The 14,340-nt window shown below is 46.2% G+C and overlaps 1 protein-coding gene across 3 annotated transcripts in view; it reads right to left on the bottom strand.

Annotated features, from left to right (window-relative positions):
* Window positions 1–7,868, bottom strand: part of PHAF1 (phagophore assembly factor 1) — a 54,871-nt gene extending 47,003 nt beyond the window's left edge. For 2 of the 3 annotated variants that reach the window (XM_081336193.1, XM_081336195.1), the window contains exons 1-2: window positions 7,811–7,868; window positions 6,303–6,427 (exon numbers count right to left, since the gene is read on the bottom strand). In XM_081336193.1, coding sequence (XP_081192319.1) covers window positions 6,303–6,366 — 64 coding nt within the window. In that variant the 5' untranslated portion in view covers window positions 6,367–6,427; window positions 7,811–7,868. Of the gene's footprint in view, window positions 1–6,302; window positions 6,428–7,527; window positions 7,772–7,810 lie in introns of those variants that run through there. The other variant, XM_081336194.1, reaches the window with a different exon arrangement.
* Between the last annotated feature and the right edge of the window lie 6,472 nt (window positions 7,869–14,340).

Raw genomic sequence — 14,340 nt, 5'->3', positions numbered from 1 at the left:
GGGTCTCCTGCTTGAGCAGGGGGCTGGACTAGAAGACCTCCAAGGTCCCTTCCAGCTCTATTCGGATTGACTGACCGATTGAGAATAGGTCGACCCCCTTCTTCCTTGTGGCAGCCCCTCAAATATTGGAAGACTGCTATCACCTCACCACTAGATGCTGTGATGGCCCCAAGTTTGAGGATTGGCTATAAATCACTTCTTTCATTGCCACTGTAACTTCAAATGCTCACTAAATGAGTGGTTGTAAGGTGAGAACTAGCTGTAGATTCTTTTTTAAAAAAACTAAAAATCAGATGGGGCATAGAACCGAGCCAATGTGAAGGAAGCAATGCATGGAACCACAAGTGAGAGTCAAACTCTGCTTTTCAAGAAGAAAAACTAGGAAATATTACTCTCTCCAAGTGGAAACCTCACGCCACTCAAAAACCATTTCCTTTTATTTTGCACTCTCTGTAAGAACATCTACGCGTATTACATAAACCCATTAACGGTTAATTTCCCAGGACAATCACTTTGATCTTCCGTGCCTGCTGTCAGATCGGAGGGACTTAATTTCTCCAAATGTCTCTAAATTCCCACCGTTAAAGCCTGCAGAATGTATACAGGGCTAGCGTGACTATTTCGTTGACCTGTGAATATTTCGTTGACGTTCTCGGCTTTAGTAACCATATTAACGTTCTGTTAATATGTTTGGTCTTCAACCATCACAAAGAACTACGGCTGATTGCGGTCTTGTTGTGATAAAAAGTCAAGAGCTCGTAGGCTTTTAAATGGAAGCAATTAAGAACTCTTCCCATCCCAGCCAGGCACAATTCAGACTGCCTCAATGGTCCCCCATTCTCATAAGGGGGGGGGGGGAAGCAGACATGATTCACTTAAGAACTACAGTGATTCATACAATCCAGTCCAATCCTGGGTTGTATAAACAGAGGCACAGAATCAAGTTCACGCGAGTTCGACTTTTATCCCAGAATTTGCCAGAATTTATGCAAGTTATAAGGTTATGATTAAAAGATGCCCTTCAAAGCATGATTCATGCCTGTTCCTTTGAAAAAATACAGGTACTCCTCAAACTTAAAGGTAAAGGTAAAGGTTCCCCCGCACATGCGTGCTAGTCGTTTCCAACTCTAGGGGCCGGTGCTCATCTCCGTTTCAAAGCCGAAGAGCCAGCGCTTGTCCGAAGACGTCTCCGTGGTCATGTGGCCGGCATGACTAGACGCCAAAGGCGCACGGAACGCTGTTACCTTCCCACCGTAGTGTTCCCTATTTTTCTACTTGCATTTTTACGTGCTTTCGAACTGCTAGGTTGGCAGAAGCTGGGACGAGTAACAGGCGCTCACTCTGTTACGCGGCACTCGGGATTTGACCCGCCAAACTGCCGACCTTCCGATCGACAAGCTCAGCGTCCTAACCCACTGAGCCACCGCGTCCCTTTACTCCTCAAACTTACAGCTGTTCATTTAGTGACTGTACAACGGCACTGAAAAAGTGACTTGTGACCATTTTTCACACTTACGACCCCCGTGGTTACATAACCAAAATTCGGCCACTTGGCAATTGATGCATATTTACGACGGTCGCAGCACCCCGGGGTCACGTGATTCCCTTTTGCGAATTTGTGATGAGCAAAGTCAATGGGGAAGCCAGATTCACTTAACAACCCTGTTACTAACTTAACAACTGCAGTGATTCACTTAACAACCGAGGCAAGAAAGGTGATAAAATGGGGCTAAACTCACTTAACAACTGTTTCACTTAGCAACAGAAATTTTGTGCTCGATTGTGGTCGTAGGTTGAGGACTACCTGTAGATTAAATAGAAAAAATTAGCCAAAGTCTGGCCAGTTTAGGACCACAGGAGAACCAAAATCAAGGCGTTGTGTTTTTATAACTGCCTTGCAAAGGGATAAAACCCCAAAAGAGCTTATTTTATTTACAGTGCATTGGTGCTGATCATCGCAGAAGAAGCAAAGAACAGCAAGTGGTGATTAAGATGCAGATAAAAATAGAACAATGCGTATGAAATTAAAATAGGAGTCTGAGGATACTCAGCTAATAAATGCCTTTTTCTGGAGCTGAAGACACAAGCGAGTAGGAAGCAGGAAATTACCCCATTCTGACATTTGAAGAAAAGCTTCGAAGCAGATAAAATATGGGAGATGATTATCCATTAATAATTCTGGGAGCTGGAAGTCCACCCATCTTAAAAGATGCCAAGGTGGAGAAACACTGCACCCATGTGATTCATCGTGAATAAACCCCAAAGTTACAACTGGGTGGGATAATTTCACTCAACTGTATGTCACTGCTTCCACCTTTGGCTGACAAAGTGAAGAAATGTAGGGATTTAAGGCAGCCTTCATTAAGGACCTATGGAAGAAGAGCATTCTGTTTAACCCAAGGGGCTTCAAACTTGGCCCTTTTATGACTTGTGGACTTCAACTCCCAGAATTCCTCAGCCAGCATCACTGGCTGAGGAATTCTGGGAATTGAAGTCCACAAGTCATAAAAGGGCCAAGCTTGAAGACCCCTGATCTAACCCACATACTCAATTTTAAAAGCAGCTAGAACGTGGAGATAAGAGTACAGGTGGTCCTCATTTAGCGACCATAATTGGGACTGGCAATTTGGCCATTAAGTGAAGCAGACCCTCAATAAAACCACAACTGTGTTTCTCACAGTTGAGACACTTGCAAAGGTCATCAATGTGAAAGACTGTTGTAAAGGTATGCTTCCATCACCATCTGGGACTGGTCGCTAAACGAGGCAGTCACTAAACAAGAACGACTTGTATTTATACAGGACCATCTTCTCTATACACAACTGGCCAATTCAAACCATCGGGTAGCAAAATCTGGTTGTCTCCAACTTTCCCCTTTTTTTAACCCTTTTTTCATTTTTTTCACTCCTTCCTCCCCGATTTCTCCCTTTTAAATTCTCTTTATGTTTTACATAGGTAATCCTCAATTTGCAACATTCATTTAGTGCAGGGATAGGCAACCTTGGCTCTTTTATGACTGGTGGACTTCAACTCCCAGAATTCCTGAGCCAGGCATGCTGAGGGGAAGGGAGTGGTTTCCAAGCTCAGCCATTCTGGCTCAGGAATTCTGGGAGTTGAAGTCCACGAGTTATAAAAGAGCCAAGGTTGCCTACCCCTGGCCTAGGCCGCTTTATGACTCATGGACTTCAACTCCCAGAATTCCTGAGCCAGCATGGCTCAGCTTGGAAACCTCTCCCTTTCCCCTCAGCATGGCTGGCTCAGGAATTCTGGGAGTTGAAGTCCACAAGTCATAAAAGAGCCAAGGTTGCCTACCCCTGATTTAGTGACTGTTCAAAGTTACAACAGCACTGAAAAAGGAGACTATTTATGACCGTTTTTCACACTTACAACGGCTGCAGCATCCCCTCGGTCATGCGATCAAAATTCCGACGCTTGGCAACTGGTTCATATTTACGACGGTGGCAGGGATCACGTGAGCTCCTTTTGAGACCTTCTGCCAAGCAGAGTCAATGGGGAAGCCAGATTCCCTTATCCACCAGGTTACTGACACCTGCAGCGATTCACTCAGCAACTGTGGCAAGAAAGGTCTTAAAATGGGGCAAAGCTCAATTTGCAACTGTCTTGCTTAGCGATGGAAATTGTGGGCTCAGTTGTGGTGGGTTAAGGGCTACCTAGATTTTATTCCTCGCTGAATCTCCAGAAAGTTGGGGAAGAAAAAGGAAATGCAAAGACTGCTCGTTAAGTTGCTTTTTCCTCACCGTTGTTAACTGTGATATTGGTCACTAAATGAGGACTACCTCCATGTGACTAATATTTCACATCACCGCAAATCAAGTCCCCAGAAGACACTCCAGGAATGAAAATAACCCAGGTTTCAAAGCCGCCTAATAAGAAATTCTGGTAATGCAAATTCAGTACTGAAACCCAAACAAAACTATATCCGATTCTTTCTTTCAGACTTTTTTTTTAAACTTTTGGTTCTGTTTTTCCCTCCCAACAACCTGTGCATAAGGCTGTTCCATTTTGTCTTTTAAAGAGCCCTAAGAAGCTAAAGAAGGGACGCGGTGGCTCAGTGGGTTAGGACGCTGAGCTTGTCGATCAGGTCGGCAGTTTGCCGGGTTGAATCCCGAGTGCTGCGTAACAGAGTGAGCGCCTGTTACTCGTCCCAGCTTCTGCCAACCTAGCAGTTCGAAAGCACGTAAAAAATGCAAGTAGAAAAATAGGGAACACTACGGTGGGAAGGTAACAGTGTTCCGTGCGCCTTTGTCCTCGGACAAGCGCTGGCTCTTCGGCTTTGAAACGGAGATGAGCACCGGCCCCTAGAGTCGGAAACGACTAGCACGCATGTGCGGGGGAACCTTTACCTTTTAAGAAGCTAAAGATACTGGCCAGGCCGAGAATATTCAGCATAAGGATGGAGTTCATTCTCTGAGCTTGTTTCCGAACGTTGCGTTACTGGGCTAGGCAACATCTTCAGCGGAAATGATAGTGTGTGTGTGTCTGTGTTTTTCTGCTTGTAAAGGCTTTGTGTGCTCAATAGGTCTTGTGATGGGTCAGGTGTGGGTGTGTCAAGTGAGGGTCTTGTGGTGGAGAGGTCATGTCAGATGAGGGTCACTGGGAGTGGGAGGCTTGAATGGGTGGGTTGAGGGTCAATGCTGTCCCTGGTGGGCTGTGCGGTTGTTTTCAATTCCAAGGGGTTCGTAGGCTGGTTGTAGGTTGGTGTGTCTGTTGATGGAATTGCTTGTGCGGTGCCAGGCTTTGATGAACACACACATGTGGCGGGTGGTAGCATGGCCAATGATTTTAGTGTTGCTCCAATTGAACTGGTGCTGTTGGGTGTTGGTGTGGGTAGAGATGAAGGATTTGGGATTGTGGCGTTTGACTGCCAGCCGACGTTCATGTATACTGGGTTTTAATCAACCTGATGTTTGTCCCACGTAGAATTGGTTGCAATTGTTACAGTTAATTTTGTAAATTACATTGTTTCTTTCATCCTTCTGTATCTTGTCTTCAGTTCTGGATAATTCCTGGCGGAGCGTCGCTGTGTCAATTTGTGGGCTATTGCTATTCCTAGGGGTTGGAGAATTCTGGCTGTCATTGCAGCCACAAATGACTGTCAGCCTAGTTAGTATCTTTTTGCCTCTTTTCAAATTTTACATCCAGCGTTTTAAGTTTCAATAGTTCATTTTTCCACCACCCCTCTGTGAGGGAGAGGGACTGTTCCTGAATTCGATGGACACCATAAAATGAAAACAAAGGAGGATTTGAACCGGTCTCTCTTGGGTTCAAGCAAAATGCAGGCTTGGAACACTTCAAAGTCAGGATCTGATCAGTCCTTCTGCCTTTCCATCTAGCAAGGCCAAGAAAGCTGGCGACAAATATTGAATAAAACCAAAACCTGCCCTTTCTGAAGACTTCCAAGTCCACCAGCTGTCACCGTCTTCCTGGCATCCTAGCTGCCAGCTTCCCTCTGAAATATGGCATCCAGAACAGAATGTGGAAAAACACCCCATCTCTTTTTAGCCCAGCTTCCCACAAGGGCCACATGCCAGGTGATCTGAGCAACACCCATGTGATGGCTGATACATGTTGCTAAACACGCTGGAGTCCCGAAGCCAAACCAAAACAAAACACGACCCCTTTTAAGGACACGCAAGAGTATGCAAGAAGCCTTTGCAAAAGATAAAAGGACAAAATAAAAAAAAATAATAATCCTAGCCTTATCCTGGAAGTGGCTTTGTTAAAGCACTCGGTGAGGTGCTGATTTACTAAATGCAGGCAGGAAAGCTGCAAAAACATATCTCCATTTCAGCTTTCCTTTATATTTTAAAGTTCATTTCAAACGTATATATTTTAAGCTTTAAAAACTGTTATGTTAGATCTCCACTTTGCAAAACGTTAAAAAAATGCTTAAAGCCATTTTTCTCAAGCTTAGTAACTTTAAGCTGGATGGACTTCAACTCCCAGGATCCCCCAGCCAGGCACACTATGAATTCTGGGAGTGGAATCCACCCAGCTCAAAGTTGCCGAGAACATTGCTTTAAATGGTCCCAACCAATTAATTAACCGTAAGCATCTAAACAGCACCGGAGATGAACCTTTCCCCCCCCCCCTCAAACAGATGGGGTGGTTCAGACCAAGATTCCCTTCATCCACCGTTGGTGCTGCGTTGGTAGTGGATGATGGGACTGAAGTCCAACCCAGTAAAGAAGCATGATAAAGTTGGATCCAATGAATGTTTCTTCCAACCGTTTTCCTAATTCTGGGAGGAAAACCCCACAGTGGAAGGATCCGGCACTTACCCAGGGTGAATTCCCATTGTTCATTCCCAAGAGATCGTTCGGGAAGCACTTCCAAATCTAGCATTGGTTTAAACAGAATGGCCCGGCTGCCCTTGGCTGGTTCCCGATATGAACCGTAGTTCGTCCTGACAGATGGAGAGAAACGGGGGGGGGGGGGGGTTCAATCTTCCCTTCTTATCTCAGGCCTCACCCCAAAGCCAAAGCCAAGTTCGGATGGGGTCCCTTCACCCCCAAATTCCCACTTCTGTTGCTCCTTTCTTCACAAGAACTTTCCTTCCCCCCCCCTTAGATCCCAAATGCCCAAACCCTTTAAAGATGCAATGTCTTGCAGCAGGCAGGTAAATCCCATAATATTCTCCTCTTGCTCTCCCTTCACGGGTTACTCGGACACAGAGGGATTGCGTTCACAAGTGACGGGCAGGCAATCTGGCCTGTTTGCTCTCTCCTCTGCCCCCCCTCCCCTTTTGTCCCTCTGCCAGGAGTAACGGTGAGTCTAATCGATTCCTCGCCCGCCTGCCAAAGTTTGGGATAATATTTTTCTCAGTCATGGACAGACCCTGAAACCAGAGAGGGATTTTCCCCAGGAGGAAAAAGCCCACCGATGCGCCTAAAATGATTGACAACGGTGATGTTCGCACAACCGACGCTGGTTGTGCGAACCTACAAGTCCACGCATTGTGCAGATCCAGGGGAAGAAGATCAGGGCGAAGGTGGGCGAGGACCCTGACCATCTCCAAAAAGTCACGCAAGCCCCCCCCCTCCCCCACCCCCGAAATGATGGTGCTGGAATACAAGTCCCAGCAGTCTGGCTGAGAGTCAGAGGAGGATGCTGGGAATGGTAGTTTTCCACACCTGGAGGATCCCCCCCTCCCTTTTTGTATGCCCTTCTGTCCCATCAGAGGGATGGGGGAGGGGGTCTGTTTGTGGGGTTAATCCCCTCCTGGACTCCTTCTCTTAGCAGGGACAACAGTCCCAGGGACAGCCCCCTCCCCGCAGAGAGTGGGGGAGGGCAGACTGCCTGGGAAGGGTCCCCCACCCCTTTATTTATGTAAGCCTGGGGGGGGGCTGCTTCAGCCCCAAAGAGGGCTCTGCATAAGAGATGCCTCCCCATTATGGGGAGGGGGCTGGCTTTGGGTCTGGAAAGACCCCTCCTCGCCGGTCTTCCTCCCCGGGAGAAGCCCCCCTCCTCCTCCTCCTCCCCCCCCACCGCCTGGCCTTCTCCAACCTGGCGCCCTCCAGAGGCTGGGAGCGATGGGGGCTGTAGTGCGGGGCTGGGGAGCGTCATCCCGCCGGGCCGAGGGGCGCAGCTCTCCCCCCCCCGCAGCCCCCCCGGGGGCAGAAGCGGCGCCCCCTCCCCAAAGAGGGCTCCTTTCTTGGGGGGGGCTCCTTCTCGCGCCCCCGCAAAGGCGCCGGGGAAGAGCCGGGAGGGAGCCCGGCCCTCCCTCGCCCGCCCCTCCCTGCCCGGGGGTCGCGGCTGCCCGGGAGGGGGCGGCGGGGCTGCCACTCACCTCACTTGCGGCTGCCGCAAAAAGCATGAAAATCGCCGCCGCCGCCGCCAGCCCAGCAGGGGAGGGGAGGGGGGAGGGGGAGGGAGGGGCCGCGCCTGCGCGCTGAGGGCTCGCCGCGGAGAGAGAGCCCGGCCTTAGTTCGGGGACGCTCCGCCTCCTCTTCCTCCCGGACGGGGGGGGGGGAATAAAGGGAGAACTTTGCGCATGCTCATAGGAGCCCCATCGCTTTTCCTTCCGATAGAAAGGAGGCTCCCTTTTTCTCCCCCCCTCCCTGCAATCTCGAGGGAGAAGCCCTCTGCACGTGCTCAGGGACACCCCCGCCCCTCCTTCCCTCCAGGGGGGGAGAACTCTGCGCATGCCCGGTAGCAAAGAGGCTCCCCCCTTTCCCTCCCCCCCTGCAATCTCGAGGGAGAAACTCTCTGCACGTGCTCAGGAACACCACCTCCTCCCGAGGGGGAGAACTCTGCGCATGCTCAAAGGCGTCCCATCTATTCTACCCACTGGAAACGGGGCTGCTCTTTTCCTGCAATCTTAAGGGGGGGGAAGAGGAAGGAAGACTTCTCTGTGTGCTCAGGGGTCTCCCCCCCATCTCTTCTCCCCTTCTGGAAAGGAGGTGGAAGGAGGAGAAAAGCCCTCTGCACGCGCTCAGAAGCTTTTTCTTCTTGCAACAATGGGGGTGCTGGGGAATCCGGGGACGGGACTCGGGGCTCCCCTCCCCTTCTTGCTCTCCTCTTTCCCTGGAGGGGGGTTGGCGGCGTTGCACGTGTCTGCCTTTAGTCCCAGAAGAGGACAAGGGTGGGACTGGTGGAACTCTGCACGATCTCAGAGGCACCTTTGCTCGTGTCCTTCCTTCCGCCTTTGGGGGAAGGGGACTGGAAGTTGACCCAGGAAGGAAGGAAGGAAGGAGGGAGGGAGGGAGAGTGGAAGGAAGCAGAGAGAGGAAGACAGTGAAGGAGGGAGGGAGGAAGTGAAGAAAGGAGAGAAAATACTAGAATGATAATGCAATAAGAATTCGACCGAAGGCAAATGTGGAAGCACTGAAGAAATCTAGAGAACTTTGGATGTCTGGGGAAAGTGAAGCTCCTGGAGATAAAACAGTTTTGAACACTGAGTAACATCGGAGTAAAAGAGTAAGAGACAACAGGGTGGATCGGAAGGCCTGGCATTGTACCTACGCACAGCGAGCCTTTGTTCTGTCCATGCAAAAACTCTTAACCATCAATTATCCGGGTTAGGTGCTTGCTGTCCAGCAGTGTTTTTCGAACTTGGCAATTTTTTAAGATGTGTGGACTTCAGTTGGACCTCATGCTAGCTGGGCACTTTGGGAAGTTGAAGCTCCCACATCTTAAAAAGCTGCCAAGTGCGGAAAAACACTGCTGTACACTAAGACAGAATGCAACCACGCCAAAGAAAACTGTCTAAGGCTGACGCATAACAAGTTACGTTAACCCTGACAACGTAAAGCAAGGGCCGTAAGAATGCAACCGCAACCGCTACCGAGGTTTTGTGTTGTTGCGGCTGTAGTGTTTTCAAAAGTGAAAGACCGATGCCATCCAGTGGCCATTCGGAATCAGTACTTGAACAGCAATAACAGAGTTGGAAGGGACCTTGGAGGTCTTCTAGTCCATCCCCTTGCTCTATAGCACAGGGCTCTTCAACCTTGGCAACTTGAAGACTGGCTGAGGGATTCTGGGAGTTGAAGTCCACAAGTCTTCAAGTTGCCAAGTTTGAAGAGCCCTGCTCTAGCAGGAGACCCTCTACTAAGAGGTGTCCAACCTTGGCAACTTGAAGACCTGTGGAAGCCAGACAGTGAAAAACAGCTGGGTGACTTTGGGCCAGTCATTCTCTCTCAGCCCAACCCACCTCACAGGGTTGTTGTAGGGAAAATAGGAAAAGGAAAGAATATAGGTATGCTTGCCACCCTGGGATATAAAAATAACAAAGGCAGGATAAAATATAAATAAAATAATAAAAAATAATAAAGACTGGACTGCCACCTGTCAGAAATGGTGTTGGGTCTCCTGGTTGGGTGAGGGGTTGGACTAGATGACCTACAAGGTTCTATTCTATTCTATTCTATTCTATTCTATTCTATTCTATTCTATTCTATTCTATTCTATTCTATTCTATTCTATTCTAATTTTCTATCCCATCCCATCCCATTCTATCCTACCATATTTTCCATTCCATTCTCTTTTCTATCCCATTCTCTTTTCTATCCCATTCTATTTTCTATCCCATCCCATCCCATTCCATTCTATTCTATTCTATTCCATTCCATTCTATTTTCTATCCCATCCCATCCTATTCTATCCTATCCTATTCTATTCATTCCTTATTCTATTCCATTCCATTCCATTCCATTCCATTCCATTCTATTCTATTCTATTCTATTCTATTCTATTCTATTCCATTCCATTCCATTCCATTCCATTCCATACCATACCATACCATACCATACCATACTAATACTATACTATACTATACTATACTAATACTATACTATACTATACTATACTATACTATACTATACTATACTATACTATACTATACTATACTATACTATACTATACTATACTATACCATTCCATACCATACCATACCATACCATACCATACCATACCATACCATACCATACTATACTATACTATTCTGTATTTCTATTCTGTTCTATTCTATTCTATTCTATTCTATTCTATTCTATTCTATTCTATTCTATTCTATTCTATTCTATTCCATTCCATTCCATTCCATTCCATTCCATCCCATCCATATTCTATTCTATTCTATTCTATTCTATTCTATTCTATTCTATTCTATTCTATTCTATTCTATTCTATTCTATTCTTTCTCTGTTCTCTAAAAGATGCTGGAGGACATGCAAACGTGTAGGTGGCCTTCCAACAACCAGCTGCATTGCACAAACTCGGTGTCACTGTGGTGTGGCCAACCATTTGTCTTTGGTTATTCACAATGTTTTTGCTCATCATCCCAGGATCCCACTTTTGAAGAGTTGCGCCGGCATCCCGCCCTCTGCCTTTCTCGGCTCCTTCCTCTCTGGCGCTTTGCCACAGTTTGTCTGTGTTTAAAGTTGGGTGGCTAAGCTGGGCTTGAAGGACACATGTGTTGGGGAAGAAAGAGAGAGAGAGAGAAAGAGAGAAAGAGAGAGAGAGACATTCTGCTAGAAGAAAAGTCACAATTCATTTTTTCTATGGCGCCATCTTGTGGACAATTCCAGCCACTTGTGGAATGCAACTGTATAGTTCAGGGGTAGGCAACCACGGCTCTTTTATGACTCATGGACTTCAACTCCCAGAATTCCTGAGTCAGCTATGCTGACTCAGGAATTCTGGGAGTTGAGGTCCATGAGTCATAAAAGAGCCGAGGTTGCCTACCCCTGGTATAGTTCATGTCAATGGGGCTTCTGAAGCTGATCAACAAATAGTTAGCTTTATCCATCAGATTTTCTATTGCATTGTGGTTGACCTTTTGGCTGTTTTTGCATGGTTTTCATTTAATGCACCACCTCGGGGTGCCTTTTTTGTTTGAGTCAAGTTACAGGACTTTGAGAAGACAGAACAGTGTTCTCCAGATGTCTCAGAATTCCCCAGCAAACCAACATCGGTTTGTGAAAGGGATGTGTCAGCCCAAATTTCCATTGCTAAGCAAGACACTTGCTAAGTCAGTATTGTTCCATTTTATAACCTTTCTTGCCACAGTTGTTAAGTGAATCACTGCAGTTGTTAAGTTAGTAATACAATTATAAAGTGGACCCCACTGACTTTGCTTGTCAGGAAGTCACAAATGGTGATCGCATGAATAGAATAGAATATGGAATGGAATAGAAATAGAATTAGAATTAGAATTATTTATTTATTTATCTATTTAATTGGATTTGTATACTGCCCTATTCCCGTAGGACTCAGGGCGGTTTACAGGGCAGTTAAAACCATGAATACAAAAATTAAAAACAATTAAAACAATTAAATTAAATTCAAGCCCCAAGAGTAAATCTAAAACCCAGTTAAATTAACAACCTCACAGTCTGGACCAAACAGATCGAAGAGCCAAATCAGAATAGAATAGAATAGAATAGAATAGAATAGAATAGAATAGAATAGAATAGAATAGAATAGTTGGAAGGTACCTTGGAGGTCATCTAGTCTAACCTCCTGCTCAGGCAGGAAACCCTATACCATTTTGAACAAACGGTTGTCCAATCTCTTCTTAAACTTCCAGTGTTGGAGCATTCACCACTTCTGCATGACCCCAGGATACTGCAACCGTCATAAATACAGGCCAGTTGACAAGCATCAGAATTTTGGTCATGTGATCCTGGGGCTTCTGCAATGGTCGTAAGTGTGAAAAACGGTCATAAGTCCCTTTTTTTTCAGCGCCTTTGAATGGTCACTAATGAAATGTTGTAAGTCGAGAACTACCTGTAGCAGTTTGGGATATTTTAGCCTGGAAATTCCTGCTCAAGTGAGTTGAAGCGACCCTCTGAATTCTCAGAGGCCCAACGCCATTCTCTTTTTTAAAGGAACAAGGATAAAAGAACAGCCACCGCTCAACATATGACCCTAAGCAATCCTCATTCTTTCTACTAAGTTTACCGTGTCTTTGTCAAGAGAAAAAAGAGAAAAAAAGCCATCAAAACAGTATTCGGCACTGTGCTTCCCTTTAAAATGCCGTTTATAATTATATTAATGGAAAACAAAGTGGTAGCTCTTTCCCACCCCCAATATCTCTGTGTATGCATTCTCCAGGAAATTAATGAAATGGAATATACTACACACACACACACACACAGAGAGAGAGAGAGAGAGAGAGAGACAGACAGACAGACAGACAGACAAACACAAAGAGACCGGTTGAGTTTCCTCCACGCAGTGCATGTAAAACATCCAATCCCTTTCGCCTCTAATCTGGAATCTTGTGAAAATCCAGTTAGCCTTTTCCTTTCAAAGTTTATGTCATTTGGGGGAAGTATTAAGTTTCTAGTCCTCTACTACACAGAAAACAGGGAGGAAAGTGATGAGAATTCTTGCTCTCAATCGCCTCTCCAAAAGGAGGTGATTTGAAAAAAAGATGACTGGCTGCCATTATCTTAACATCCCAAGAAATACTATGAATCAGACCTCTGGGGTGATCTTTCTCTGAATGATTTAGGCCAGTGATTCTCAGCTTTAACAACCTTTAAAGTGTGTGGCCTTATATTCCCAGAATTCCTCAGCCAGCCACAGAAACCTTCCCTCCCTCCCTCCTGTTTCTCCTATGTCTTCTCTTCCCTCTCTCGTCCATCCGTTTTCTTTCTCTTCTTCCTTCCCTCTTTCCTTCCTTTCCAGTCCTTCATTCTTTTCTTCTCTACTTCATTCCTTCCTTCCTTTTTCCCCTCTTTCCTTCCTTTCCAGTCCTTCTTCATTCCTTCTTTTCTTCTCTCCTTCCTTCCTTCCTTCCTTCCTTCCTTCCTTCCTTCCTTCCTTCCTTCCTTCCTTCCTTCCTTCCCTCCCTCCCTCCCTCCCTCCCTCCCTCCCTCCCTCCCTCCCTCCTATAACTTGTTTTATTTTAACTTCTGGCAATTTTCTCTTTTCAAAATCATTATTTTTCTCAACCTTGCTATTGTCTGAATTGAAACGGTTACTCTTTCTGGTTTTACCAATGTTCTGATTTTCCTTAAATTCGGCTCTCTGTGTTTTTAATCTGGAAGTTGATTTGAGAGCCCCTTTACGGGAGGACAGAGACAGCAGGACAGAAGAAGGCTGGGTGGAATCCTTCTCATGGAAAGATAGAAAAGAAAAAGAAAAGAAAATCCCACGCTTTGTGAGAAACAGGTAGGACAGAGTGAGGGATTTATCACAAGATACACGAAACCCGACACAAAGAGAAATAAAGAATGTGTTCAGAATTCCGACAGCACGGATTTTAAAGAAGTGAAGTGTTCTGGGGAAAATAAAAACGGGGGGTCTGTGCAACATAGTTTTTTTTCCCATCCGATTTGCTCAATCTTCCAGATGTGGAGGACAAAAACTCCCATCATCCCCTGTCCATGCTTCCAGCTTGGTTCCCTGGGGCTTTCTTCTTAGGATCTATCTGTCTGTCTGTCTATCTATCTATCATTTTGTCTGTCTACATCTATATCTATCTATCTATCTATCTATCTATCATCTATCTATCTATCTATCATCTATCTATCTATCTATCTATCTATCTATCTATCTATCTATCTATCTATCTATCTATCATCAGGAGAATGCCAAAAAAGCACCATCCAGGGACTGATTGTCTGCTGGGGCAACCGTTACCCCCTCTGGCCAATTCATCTGAGACCTGGTGCTCCTTCTCCAGGAAGTCAGACGGGCTGAGGACGATGGGGCCTGCGTTTGAGCTCTCTGGCAGGCTGCGGTTGGGAGAAAGCTGCTCCAGATATTGATGCAGCTTCCTTCCTCTGCCCTTCCTTCCTTCCTCCAGCAAAGCAAAATTCCTGATATTCCCAGCCATAAAATCCTGCTGCGAAGAAACCCACCTCTTGC

Source organism: Vipera berus (assembly GCF_964194415.1).
Source record: "Vipera berus genome assembly, chromosome: 10".
Taxonomy (NCBI): domain Eukaryota; kingdom Metazoa; phylum Chordata; class Lepidosauria; order Squamata; family Viperidae; genus Vipera; species Vipera berus.
The sequence above is the reverse complement of the archived record's forward strand: the minus strand, read 5'-3'. Positions and strand labels throughout refer to the sequence as shown.